This window comes from Mustela erminea, chromosome 2 (assembly GCF_009829155.1).
Source record: "Mustela erminea isolate mMusErm1 chromosome 2, mMusErm1.Pri, whole genome shotgun sequence".
Classification (NCBI taxonomy): Eukaryota; Metazoa; Chordata; class Mammalia; order Carnivora; family Mustelidae; genus Mustela; species Mustela erminea.
Genome location: NC_045615.1, coordinates 152,557,374 through 152,571,690, shown reverse-complemented (window position 1 = coordinate 152,571,690; position 14,317 = coordinate 152,557,374). Strand labels below are relative to the sequence as shown.

General features: G+C 38.7%; 1 protein-coding gene and 1 long non-coding RNA gene across 2 annotated transcripts in view; one reads left to right on the top strand and one right to left on the bottom strand.

The window, feature by feature from the left end:
• Window positions 1-2,537: 2,537 nt before the first annotated feature.
• On the bottom strand, window positions 2,538-14,067 carry LOC116585140. Its single transcript, XR_004283481.1, has 3 exons — window positions 13,983-14,067; window positions 13,287-13,452; window positions 2,538-2,578 (listed from the first exon to the last, which is right to left on the bottom strand). It is a non-coding gene; the product is annotated as an uncharacterized LOC116585140 (long non-coding RNA).
• The window catches only part of UBA6 (ubiquitin like modifier activating enzyme 6), an 83,974-nt gene continuing 83,673 nt past the window's right edge, over window positions 14,017-14,317 (top strand). Inside the window, exon 1 of the mRNA XM_032334460.1 lies at window positions 14,017-14,087. Within this exon, the coding sequence (XP_032190351.1) occupies window positions 14,017-14,087 (71 nt within the window). The remainder of the gene's footprint in view (window positions 14,088-14,317) is intronic.

The following is a 14,317-nucleotide window of genomic DNA, read 5'->3' as shown; positions in this document are numbered from 1 at the left end:
TCTAAAAATAGGCAAAATACCATTATATTCATATGAGATATGTAGTGGCACTCAAAGATGAAATATAATTTCAAGTTTTCCAGAGCAATTAAACTGTGGAAAGCAAATTACTAATCAAACTAATGGTAGTCTTTCCTTATTTTTCTCTTCTCATACATACTCTTCAGTGTGACTGTGTGTGTGTGTGTTTCCATATCTTACATTATTTTTCCGATTCCACTTTCACTGATCCTATTTGCCACGATTCAGCTCCTTCCTTCTACTCTTTCATTCATATTTTCTATTTTACTAAGCCCATACCTTTAATTAATCAATCCATGTGCCAACTCTACAGTTGAGTTGGGCAAGGCTCAAAATTTGTAACATGCTAAAATGCTCAAAGTTAACTTTTAAGTCATGTATATTGATGCAAAGATTTAGGGTGCCTGGGTGGCTCAGTTGGCTAAGCAACTTGCCTTTAGCTCAGGTCATGATCCTGGAGTACCAGGATCGAGTCTCATATCCGGCGCCTAGCTCCGTGGGGAGTCTGGTTCTCCCTCTGACCTTCTGCTCTCTCATGCTCTCTCTCAAATAAATAAGTAAAATCTTTTAAAGATTTAACAGTTCTACCAGGTGACACAATACCATTGATAAGCCACAGCAAATCAATCTTCTTCTTTAATCTTTATCATATACTTAATCCTAAATTGATGATAATTCTTGCTTCCAGATTTAAAGACAAAATAACACACATATATAAGACGTAATTTAAGGGCTTCATTAGATATGTGCTTAATGAACACATACATCAGCTTGGCTCTTGGATGTTTAAGAAACTGTTTTCTTTAGGTATGTTCTCAGGCATTTTTGATACATTAACTAAAGGGCTATTCAAAATTTGGTGCAGGGGTTTATAACCTATGGTCCATATACAAAGCTGTATTTCAATGCAACTGCTTTCCTCTTATTTCTATTTGTATTATTTTATGCATTCAGAAACATTATCCTGAAAGGGGTTTCATAGGGCTCCCTGATCAGTGGGGAGTCTGCTTCTCCCTCTCCCTCTGTGCTCTCTCTCACTCTCTCTCAAGTAAATAAATATTTTTCAAAAAAAAATGAGTGTATTCATTTGCTTATATGTATGCATACTAATGGTACTATTAAACTGGATTGTTTCAATTTGGTTACTCACCATTTCAGACTCAGAAATTTTCTTAAGGCTACTTATATAATGAAAAACTTTTCAGAAGTAAGTATATTATATAAATATTGCAGTCCATAAATTATAATACGGATATGTAAATTAAAATTTATAGCTCAAAAGGTAAATGTGGCATTAAATTAAAGATATACCATTCAACAGAGAACATTCACTATTTGATATTACAGTCATTTGCTCTATTTCCAATCATAATAAAAGATGAAGATTCCTTGTAAAAAAAAGGATATGCTCTGTAGAGTGAATCCAATATATAGATAATTAAGATTTTATCTAGGCTATCTTCTTTTACTTAGCATATAAAACTGGCTATAATTTGGGTTTCCTCTTGCAATTCAATTTAGTCAATAAATGATATAAATGGATGACAATGAATTGAACAATGATTGCACTAATTCAATTTCAGCTTAAGAAACAGAGCTGAAATTGAATTAGCTCCTCCAACTAAGAAGGAAAAAAAAATACCGGAAAAGGAATGGGTATCACAAACTTTACTTTCTAAGGAGTATATATATGTATATATATATGTGTGTACATATATATGTGTATATATATATATATATATATAGGTATAAATGAGGTAGGATCACAAATGAGGTAGTATCACAAACTTTATTTTCTAAGGTGTAAATGAGGTAGGAAATTCTTTAAAGTGACATGATCTCACAATTTACTTTGTAATCATAAAGATAATATTTATGGGCAGTTAAAATACGTTTAGAATTTCATCTGTTTTATCTTTAGCCTAATTTCAAATTTTGAGCCAATTCTTTGAACTTGTCTAATTACTAAAAATTGTGTCCATAGGAAACTAAATAAAAGAATAAGGTTGAGTTTAATCTCTAATTAAAACTAATTTATTTAAATCTTCAATTGTTAGGGTTATTAAGTTTAAAAAATCAAGTTTAAAACTATTAGCCTAATTTTTAAAGTTATGTAATATATAAAATGCATGTATAGGTTCAATAGAATATATATAAAAACTATTGATATCGTTATCTCTGAGTGATTTTTTTTAATCTTTCTTGTGAATTCCTATAATTCCAAATTTCCAGAATGAACACATATTGCTTTCATAATGAGAAAAAAAATAATGTTATTTGTGTGTGTGTTTGTATTTTACATGTCACTATTTCTGTTAGAGTGTTTTCTACTGTTAAACATTCTGCTGTTAAAACTGTTAGAGTGTTTTCTGCCGTATTAGAAACAACAGATTAGGGCGCCTGGGTGGCTCAGTGGGTTAAGCCGCTGCCTTCAGCTCAGGTCATGATCTCAGGGTCCTGGGATCGAGTCCCGCATCAGGCTCTCTGCTCAGCAGGGAGCCTGCTTCCTCCTCTCTCTCTCTATCTGCCTGCCTCTCTGCCTACTTGTGATCTCTCTCTGTCAAATAAATAATAAAATCTTAAAAAAAAAAAAAGAAAAAAAAGAAACAACAGATTAGAAGTGACTTTTTTTAATTTTTTATTTGACTTTTTAAAAAATTATTTATTTATTTATTTTAATTTTTCAATTTATTTTCAGCATAACAGTATTCTTTGTTTTTGTACCACACCCAGTGCTCCATGCAATCCATGCCCTCTCTAATACCCACCACCTGGTACCTTGACCTCCCACCCCCCACCCCTTCAAAACCCTCAGATTGTTTTTCAGAGTCCATAGTCTCTCATGGTTCACTAAAATTTTTTATTTTTTTTTATTAACATCTAATGTATTATTAGCCCCAAGGGTTCAGGTCTGTGAATCGCCATAGAAGTCACATGTTTTCATCTCATGTTACAGGACGTTCATAGGTAAGCATACAGAATTGGTTAATTCAGAGCTTTGAGTCATTTTCTCTGCTTCCACAAGGCTTTCCTTAGGAGTCAGTTGCCATTCTAAGTCTCAGACATGGCTCTCCTTCCCAGAACTTTCAGCACCTACTTTTAAATGAACTAGAATTGGAACACATGGCCAATTCTAAACCAATCACTAGCAAAGGAGAGGGGGATTACCTTAAACACCTTAAGGGTATGTTTCATTTTAGGGAGGCAGGGCTCCTTTCCCTGAATATTTAGTTATCAGATAACAAAAATAAAGAATGTACTTCATTCTCTCTCTCTCTTTTCCCACTCTCTCTCTTTCTCTCTCTCCCCCCTACCTCTCCTACTTCTCTTTTCTCTCTCTGTCCTGTCTCTCTCTTTCTGTGTCCTAAGAGCAGAAAGAGAATGTTTTGGAGGCCAGAAAGCAGCAGTGATTTCTACTATCAAAGTAAAATTGAAAATACATATACCACAAAGTTTAAATAGAATACAATTTAATACAAAATATACAGACTACATACAGTTATCATCATAGCATAGTAATTGCATAGTAAATATAGCCTTAGGGGAAAGAACAGATTTTATTTTTTCCATAATCTAAATCCAAATATTTTAAACTCCAGTAATTGGAATGTTCAGTAGATGCAGAGGATGGCTTCTGCTCAATTTACTTTCTTGGGAACTTTTTGTCCCTGTTTTTCGTTTGCCTGTTTTTTATCATTCCACTGGGTAAGAAATTTTCATAAGTTTTTAAAATTCTGGCTATCACTTCAGATCCAGAGAATAACTGTCAAATAAATTAGTAATTAAATATGTGGCAATCTGAAGCAGATTTTCCATGACACTAATAAAACTTAACTTCAAGTTCCTTACTTACTCAGTTCCCTCCTGAGGCCCTGGGAATGTCATATATTTTTATAAAATTTACAAAAATAAGATATTATAATTGCAATGGGTTAAGACTATCTCTTTCCCTTTTTGTTTCCCTTTGTTGCACTCTTCCCCTCAGAGGAGTCAGTTTTGGAACGGCCATGGATATCTGTAGGATCCTGCCAAGGGTGAGTTAAAATAGGGATATATTAACATTGAATCTAGAGGTATATTATGTGGCTCTTGGTCACTTTCATGTACAGTTAAGTCACTGCTAACCGTCATAGTAAGCTCCTAGGCACAGCGCTAGATAAAATATCGGCAGCCATCATACTGATTTATTTCTCATAGTGGCAGGGAAGTGTAAGGTCAGAGGTCATGTCATGATATAAATGTGTCCAGACATACAGCACATACAGCACCAGAACTATGTGGGTCACGGAGGGAAAACAGGATATAAAATGTACAGAACCTGGTCTATGGAAAATTTTTCCAGTCGTCAGGATGAACACCTTAAAGTATTTCCCAATAAATCACAACTTTGTATAATCCACTCTGAGGGCAGATGGAGCCTGTGATTTGCTTCCAACCATGCTTTACTTATGGCAAAGCTCATGGGATGTGACTCCCTTGGTTGGGTTATAATATAAGGCAAAGGTGATGGGGTGTCATTCCCATGGTTATGTTCTGTTATATAAGACTCCATCTTTGCTGACTGGAACCAAATATTCTGCTGCTCTTGAAAAAGCAAACAGCCATGCTGGGAACTACCTCTGCAGAGAAGACATCGTGGGCAGCCGCTAGGACTTATGGGTAGCTTCCCATGATGGTTGGGTCCTCAGTCACACAAATGCAGGAAAGTGAATTTTGCCAACACACCTGAATAAACTTGGAAGTGGATTCCTCCTTAGTCCATCCTCCAGAGAAGAGCACAGCCTGGCCCACGTCTTGATTACAGCCTGATGAGGATTACACCCTGAGCAGAGGACCCAGGGTCCCTCCAGGACTGTGTAGCCACAGAAGCTGTGACATAAGAAATGTGTGTTGCTTTACGTTGCTATGTTTGTGGTAATTAATTATGCAACAATAGAAAACTAATTACTCCACATGGAGAATAATAAGGAAAAGATTTGGTCCTCATCAAATCCGAGTCAAAATGGAAATTCTCTGTTCAGAAATATACTCAACAATGCAGCGTATACAAATATAAACTCCCCTATATTTTTTCCTTTTTGACTGAAAATGTACAATGTACCTGAATTTCTGTATTTGTAGGACACAAGTATATGCAGTACCAAATACATCAAGTATGTCTGTTTTATGCATCTCAATGTATCAGAGGTCATTACTAATAAAGAATTGTGAAATTGAAAGAAAGCTTTTAAATTATAAATATATAGAAAGTTAAATTATAAAACCCTATTACATAAAAACATAATTAGAGAGTTTACATTCAAAATAGCTTAGGGAAAAAAGTACTTTAGATTATGGCAAGGAATTAATGGTTAAAATTATTTCATTATTTTTATAGATTGATGTTTATGGTATTTGTCAACTTTTTATAATTTGTGATTTCCTTTCTCATTCTAACAATTTTTTTTTTCCTTTTATACCCACTTATGTATTACAGAGAGCTCTCAAAACTATAAAAACTTCAGGCCCCAGAAAACATGAATCCTCTGATAGGAAGGAAATAAACCCCCTTTTTTTTTTTCTTTTTAAGTAGGCTCCAAGCCCAGTATGGAACCCAACACAGGGCTTGAACTCAAGACACAGAGATCAAGACCTGAGCTGAGATCAAGAGTGAGATGCTTAACCAAATAACCCATTCAGGCCCCCACCCCTATATTATTTCTAGGTCACTTTCCACTTCCCAAATTTATACATTAGTCCTAGTAAAAGGATAAAATCTTATTTTCTTGCCAAGTTCACCATCTTGATGACCTCTCCAGAAAGTTATACTTGCTAGAATGAGGTCGTGCCTCATATTTGCCATTCTAACGCCTCCTTTCCATCACACTTGGGACTGAGCTCTGTTCCTAAATCAGCTTTAACTAGGGAAGGACATGCTATCTGATTTCAGACATCACAGCTGCAAACTATATGCCAGGCTGTGTACCAAAATTTTTAATGCTGCCTGCGTTTATATAGTTCTAGTTATTGTGCTCCACCCACGTAATGGGTATCTTGCTATACTCTCAACTACTTCTTTCCCCATTATTAGCAGTTCCCCTCAACTTCTCATTATTTATCACTAAATATGTTAGATGTGTTCCACTTTCTAGGCTGAGCTTTCTATCTTTACTAATAGCTGGTTTCTCTATAAACAACTGCTTACCCCAATAGATGTAGTTCCCAGAACTACTTCACAAAGTCTTCCCAAGTCTACTGTGATAACAATCCCATAACCTGCTATTTGACAAAATACCACCACCATCAGAATAACACTTTCACATTCAATAGAAATAGATCTCAGAGAAATACAAATGCAGAAACTGACAAAGATCCATCAGAGGAGAGATCTCTCAACTTCTCACTACTAAATCTATAAACTTTCCTCAAGGACATCCCGTTCTCTGTATTCTCCTATTACAACGGAAGACTTTTCCCGGCTCCACTTAAAGGCCAATCCATCCGCCTCTGTTCTAGATACCATTCCCTCTCAACTTTCAAGGGCATAATTTCTTCAGATCTCTTTCCTACACCATCAGTCTTTCCCTCTCTACTAAATCACTCCCATTGGCATAGAAAAATACTTTATCATCTCACATCATTTAAAAAAATCCTCAATTATATATCTGATTCACTATCCACAATCCATTTTTCTATTCTTAACAGAAAAATGGACAACTCGAGAGTTGTCCACGGCTGATCACTCCTCTTCCTTACTTCCCCTTTTAATCTTCAACATATGTTAACCTGGATTCTGTTCCTTCTACTCCACTGAAACTCTTACCAAGGCCACCAAAAATCACCCTACTATCAAAACTAATGGTGATTTCTCTATTCTGGACTTACTGTAGTGCTCATCAATATTCAAACAACTGTCCATTCTCTCTTTAAGGAGCTCAGGTGGAGAAGGACTTCATCATATGTGGGAAAATACTGGAGTAGAGAGAGATGGAAGAGTAGGCTTGACTTATGAGAAACTACATGACATGGCAGTGGGTCAGGAGAGTGCCAAGCACAAGGGAGCTTCGTGGAAGCTAAACTGATGTCTGAGGGCCATCCTTCTTCCTTCAACTGAGTAAAGCACATTGCCCTCATGCAGGCAACCTATTGATGGCTTCCTTATCATTATCTAGTGATAGCCTTCCATTTTCAGAATTCTGCACATCCTCCCTTGATCACTCATGAAAATAGTCAATGTCCTCAACAGTGCTGAGCCTCTATCTGAATAACCACTCTGTGTGGAAATCCTACTTTTCATTAGTCTAGTACATTTTTAATTCCCCTTAAAAGGAAGAAGGGTAAGTTTTTAAGAATTTGAGGAGAAAGCCCAGCATCAATACATGAGTGGAACTGGATAGTGATGGAATCCTACAGCTATTCACTTCCCAGCTGAGACACCCTTATTTCTGTGAAACCATCCCCTCCTGGTTTTCTTCCCATGTCACTCGCAGTTCTTTCTCAGTTTCATTCTGTGTTCCTTCCCTTCTACCTGATATTATATGGGCTCAGGGCTAGGGATTCTTGTCTGTCTGTCTGTCCTCTCTCCCTTGGTAGTAAATGACAGGCAGAGAGCGAAAAAGAGAACATATACACACATGTGCAAAGCACACACTAGAGGAAGCAGGTTAGAGCAGTGCTAAATATGGTCATAGGTCTGGCAGCACCACACATACACATCCGTAGGGAATTTGTTAGAAATGCAAATTCTCAGGCCCTACCCAGGCATACTGAAGCAGGAATGCTAGGTGGGGTCCACAATCTGTGCTTTAACAGGCTAGCCAAGTGATTCTGGTATGTGCTGAATTTTGATGGCCCCTGGGCTAGAGGTTCTGGTTATCAAACTGAAGGTGGGAAAATAAGCCAAGGATGAAGAGGACCATGTGAACATTGTTTCCGTCAAGAAAAAAAAAAAAAAAAGTGTAACTTTGGGAGGCAATCTGAGTGTGATGGTGAACAGTGATTGTGGCTGAATTTGGATCTTTGGAATAGGGCTTTGAATGTCCTCTATTATAAAGGCTTTTTAAAAAAAGATTTTTATTTATTTATTTGACAGAGAGAGACATAGCAAGAGAGGGAACACAAGCAGGGGAGTAGGAGAGGGAGAAGCAGGCTTCCTGCTGAGGAGGGAGCCCTATGTGAGGCTCAATCCCAGGACCCTGGGATCATGAGCTGAAGGCAGCCACTTAATGACTGAGCTACCCAGGCTCCCCATAAAACGAATTTTCTTTATGAAGGTGACCTTATCCTCCAATTAGGGCAGAACCTAATGCACATACAGGACATTTCCTAGAAAGCCACAAGGATCTGAAGCCTCTCTTAGGGATTTTTAGGTTTGTTACCTGTTTTCTATCAATAATAGCAAGTTAAAATTAGGAGTATCATTTATTACATTTTACCTCCATTTACTGTTGCATAAGTAGTTAAGTCAAATAAGAAAAGTGTCTTGGAAAGTTATATTTAATTTTTAACCTATGATTTGTCTATTTATTGCTCTGCAGGCAATATTTTAAAAATATTTCAGGAAAATGTATTATGTACATATTCCAATTCATAGACAATTTAAGAATATTTGCATTTTGTAAAGGTTTATTTCCTTCACAAAGGAATTTCTCTGGGTTCTTCTAAATAGTTAGCTTCAAGCCAGTTCAAGCTACTGCAATACCTTTGGGCAAAGAAACCTGCCTCAAAACGCAGGAGGTTGGCTGTTTTCCAACTATGTTCATGAAGTTCTGACCTTGGGACTCAGTACTTCCTATATGTGAACTATTTGATTTATAGAAATCCAATTGGCATTTAAGACTTCAGGAAGATATTCATAACAATGTAAACCGTATAATGATCAAGATGGGGAGATTTTAAATGCATTGTTGTATCTTGGATTGGATCCAGAACAGAAAAAAATAACATTAGTGAAAAACTGGTGAAATACAGATAAAGTGTATAGCTATTTAGGAGTATTTTACCAATATCAATTCCTTTGTTTTGGGGCACCTGGGTGGCTTAGTCATTAAGCATCTGCCTTTGGCTCAGGTCATGATCCTAGGGTCATGGGATTGAGCCCCGCATCAGGCTCCCTGATCAGCGGGAAGCCTGCTTCTCCCTCTCCCACTCCCCCTGCTTATATTCCCTTTCTCTCTCTGTCTCTCTGTCAAATAAATAAATAAAATCTTTTTTAAAAATTCCATTGACAAATGTACCATGGTTATATGTTATCATTAGAGGGAGCTGAGTGAAGTGTATATAAAAATTCTCTGCCCTTCTGCAAAGAAGACATCCAGATGGCCCACAGACACATGAAAAGGTGTTCAGTATCACTTGGCATCAGGGAAATACAAATCAAAACCACAATGAGATACCACCTCACACTAGTCAGAATGACTAAAATTAACAAGTCAGGAAATGACAGACGCTGGTGAGGATATGGAGAAAGGGGAACCCTCCTACACTATTGGTGGGAATGCAAGCTGGTGCAACCACTCTGGAAAACAGCATGGAGGTTCCTCAAAAAGTTGAAAATAGAGCTACCCTACCACCCAGCAATAGCTCTACTGAGTATTTACCCTAAAGATATAAATGTGTGATCCGAAGGGGCATGTGCACCTGAATGTTTATAGCAGCAATGTCCACAATAGCCAAACTATGGAAAGAACCTAGATGTCCATCAACAGATGAATGGATAAAGAAGAAGTGGTATATATATACAATGGAATACTATGCAGCCATCAAAAGAAATGAAATCTTGCCATTTGGAACTAGAGGGTATTGTGCTTAGGGAAATAAGTCAATAGGAGAAAGACAACTATCATATGATCTCCCTGATGTAAGGGGAGATGCAACGTTGGGGTGGGGGGGGTTGGGGGTAGGAAAAGAATAAATGAAACAAGATGGGATCAGGAGGGAGACAAACCATAAGTGACTCTTAATCTCACAAAACAAACTGAGGGTTGCTGGGGGGAGGGGGTTGGGAGAGGGTGGTGGGGTTATGGACATTGGGAAGGGTATGTGCTATGGTGAGTGCTGTGAAATGTGTAAACCTGGAGATTCACAGACCTGTACCCCTGGGGCTAAAAATACATTATATGTTAATAAAAAAATTTAAAAATTAAAAAGAAAAAAACTCTGCCTTACATTTGCAACTTTTCTAATTTTAAAATTTCTAAAATTATGCCAAAATATTTTAAAATAAATTATTGTATTATGCCTTCAAAATATAACTATGAAAACATATATATATATATATATATATATATATATATATATATATATATATGCAGCACAGGGACACAGAAATAAAGGAAAGAGACAGTGGGTCTTTGACAAATGAAAATTGAGAAGGGAAGAGTCAGGAAATCACAAAATCAAACTACATTTTTTTTAATATTTCACAGAAGCAGCAGAAAAGAGAGCTTTTTGATGTTAGATAAGTTTTATTGAAAGCTGTTGATAAGGGAACAGAGTCAAGCTGAGGACAAAGCAGAAGATGACACCCCGCAAACCCCCCATGAGATATATGCAACATTTCCTCAGGCATTCCTGGATGCCCTAAAGGAAAAACAAATAGTTAATTTATAGAGATCACAATCCTGCAAGACCTAAGTCCCCCTTAGTTTACAAATATCCTAGTGATTTACAAAGAAGATGCTTTCTTATCAATAGCCTAACTTCCAAGACCCATAACTCAGTTCCTGAAGCCTTAACGTCATCTTCCCCTCCATAAAATGGAGGGAGGCTGAGGCACAGGGAAGTGTAAATAAGGTTAAATTTCTTCCAAACCTAAAGCTAATTTATAAGGACGTTTAATAGCAGGAGTGTGACATTCCTCCACGAAGCTTTCCACTATCATACTACTAATACCTTACAAAAAGAAAAAACAACCTTATCTAGACAAATAGCAAAGCTCTGGTATCCTGCGTGTCTTCTTTAATATAGGAAAGTTCTTTCAAACCCTCCCTTTTCCTTACCTCCCCCAACCCCATAGTATATAATAATCCATCCCTCACAATCCCCAAGGCAGCAGCTCTTTCTACCCACGGGTCCTGTCCCCAGCTTTAATAAACCATCATTTTGCACCAAAGACGTCTCAAGAATTCTTTCTTGGCCATCAGCTCCAGACTCTACCCCACTAAACCTCACTTATATTCTAAAACTTCATCACTGTGAGAAAGGAAAGATAAACTTGGACTAAGAATGCATAAATCTGCTTTGCTATTCATCAGGTATAGATAATAGATGCAGGTAAAGCCAGCTGTAAAGTTAACAGAAGATAATATTTTTCCCACAAACATGCTGTGTAAATTGTCTGAAAACCCCCTGACTTTGGGGGTTTTAAACTGCTACTCTCTTTTTTTTTTTACTCACAAAGAACCTTTTTCTCTAAAATCACAGATTGTCTAAAAGCTTGCTCTTTGAAATCAATCCATTAAGATTAAAATATCCTAATCTTAGCTAGATGACCTATATCATTTAACACAGAGCAGCAGTCTCTACTTCCAACCCAGGGGCAGAACTTTAAAAAAAGGGGTTTGTTCATTCCCGGGTTTCGGCCCCCCAAAAAATAAATAAATAAAAAATTTTTAAAAAGGGGTTTGTGGACAAAAGACACAACTTTTTAAACTGCAGTTTCCAGGAAAACTGCAGCCTGTGTCTATGTTGGAGTCCAGAAAGAATGGAGACCCCTTTACAAAAGCCTCACTTTCTTTTGAGCCTACACACCACTACTTCATTTCAATTTCTTCTAAATTCCACACTTCCCCAAATTCCTATAACAAAGGAATTCCTATCTATTCCTTTGTTTGGTGAACAAAGTGTGAATGTGAACTCCCTCCCTGCAATAAATTAGAAACTCGACTTTCTTAATATATGTTCTTTTACTAATGGACTTAGCCTTCTGAATGAGGAAGCCTCGCCCATACTAAAAATTCGGGAGTAATAATTTGACAAAAATGAACAACAAAAAAACGCTCCAAGCTCAAATACTATACAAAATTATTATTTTTAAAAAAGGGCATAACATCATCATTACAGATGATGAAAACATACCTGAAAGATGTGCCACAAAAATAGATCAAAACTTACTATTTTTAAACTACCTAAACAAAAAAAAAAAATAAAAAGTAGCAAAGAACAACACAATTCAGAATTAGAAAAACTCAGCTAGATGGCAGGAATCCTTTTACAATGTATATTTTTATCAAATCATCACATTGCACAGTTAAAATATCTTAGAGTTTTGTTAATTATCTCAAAAGGGTGGGAAAAAATTCACAAATGAGGTGATAGATCTCAGAAGAATTAGTAATAAAGAACAAATTAAGGAGCGCCTGAGTGGCTCAGTCAGTTGAGCGACCAACTCTTGATTTTGGCTCAGGTTATGATCTCAGGTTCCTGGGCTTGAGCCCTGTGACGGGCTCTGTGCTTAGCGTAGAGTCTGCTTGAGGAGTCACTTATTCCCCCTCCTTCTACCCCTGCTCCCAACTGCAAGCTTGCTTTCTCTCTCTAAAAGAAATCACCTTAATAAAAAAAATTTTTTTAAAGAATAAACTAGAAATGGGGTGGGTAGGGTGAGTAAAATAGGTGAAGGGAATTAAGAGGTACAAATACCCAATTATAAAATAAATGAGTTACAGAGATGAAAAGTACACCAAAACAAATATAGTCAGTAATATTGTATTAATATTACAAAAGAAAAAAAGAATAAACCAGAAGGAACACAAAACCTAATGCATGTAACCGTTTATGATTTCCTAGAAAGAACCGGAGCCCATCCTTGGGTCCTCTAGTCATTTTGGTTGTCTGATGTTCATTCTCGAGTAATTCTTCAGGAAGGTTTTATGACAATAGTCTCATCAAATATTGATACCATATCAAGTGTTGTATTGTATAACAATGTGCCATATACATAGTACAAGCTTAGCACTACATATAATGTTCAAAGATGGGACACAGACCGAGTTCCTTTTAATTACCATGTAGAAAAGGTACAGAACGAGATTAAGAAACCTGAAAAATGCCAGAGACACGCAGCATCAAGTTTCCAGGTATTTGGAAACGTTCGATGTTGAAATGAGAATGAAGAGAACAAAGGATAATGCCGTTTTGCCTCCACCCTCTCTCTACACCAGAGAGGAAGAAGATTCCAATTAAAAAATACCGTACATTACAGACGCGGATATAAAATCAACGTACATTCTAATTTTTTAAAATTCTACAGACGTTTCCTCAAATGTAGTTGAGAATGAAAGACAAACCTTAATGTTGAGTACTAATGGTTCTTGTTGTTTTCTAAGAAAGGGGAAAGGGGAACCAACAGAAAAAAATAGATGAGTCCGTAGGTGTCCAGAACTTAGTCTGACAGTGACCTGTCTGTGACCTTGACCAAGTCACTCCGGCCGTCTGGAAGCTCTTCTCCCTCGCCTGTGAAGTGGAAGCAAACCGGACGACGATGTCACTCACAGCTCTAAAAACCACGACTCGAGTCCATCTGCGGCAGTGCCCGGCACGCACGGGACGCCCACGATCGTACGTTTACGTCTAACGTTTTAAAATGGAACCCCGGAAACCCCGAAAATCGGGAGCTACCCGCTACCAACTTTCGGTTTTGTATTTACTAAATGAAGGGGCTTCCTCTCAGGGCTACGCAACCCCATCCCTTTGCCGGCCACTGGAACCTCTGTGCCTCCCCCAGAGCCTGCGGCACCGCGTAACTTCGCTCCTTCGGCCCACCCCATCCGCGAGAAGCTCGGTCGCAGCCCAGACGCTCCCGGAGCACACCTGCGGCGAGGCCCATCCCGCTCCCCCGCGGCCACACCCAAACCGGAAACCAGGACACCCCTGGGGTTGACGGGAAGGCTCCGGCCGGCGGCGCGCTTCCCCGGCCCCGCCCCCTCCGGTGATGTCATCACCCGCCCCTTGACCCCCGCGGTCCCACCCCCTTCGCTGCCTACCCGTATCCAGCGGCGGCGGCGTCTCTTGGAGGCGATGGAGGCGTCCGAGCCGGTGGCCGCACCTCAGAGGGAAGAGGCGTCCTGCTCGTCCTGGGGGGCCGTCAGGTGAGAGGAGGAGTGTGAGCGCGAAGCCGCGAGGGGTGGCGGCCGGGAGCGGGGCGCCGGCTTCTGCGGCTCCCGCTGGGGCGTGGAGGGAGCGCGCGCGAGGCCGCGGAGCCGGGCAGAGGCAGCCCCGGGAGGCGAGAGGAGCGCGCGCGGTGGGTGTGGCGCCGTGGGTTCGGACCTCGGCGGCTCCCGGCTTCGCTGAGGAGAAAGGCCGCTTGTCGGTGCTTTGG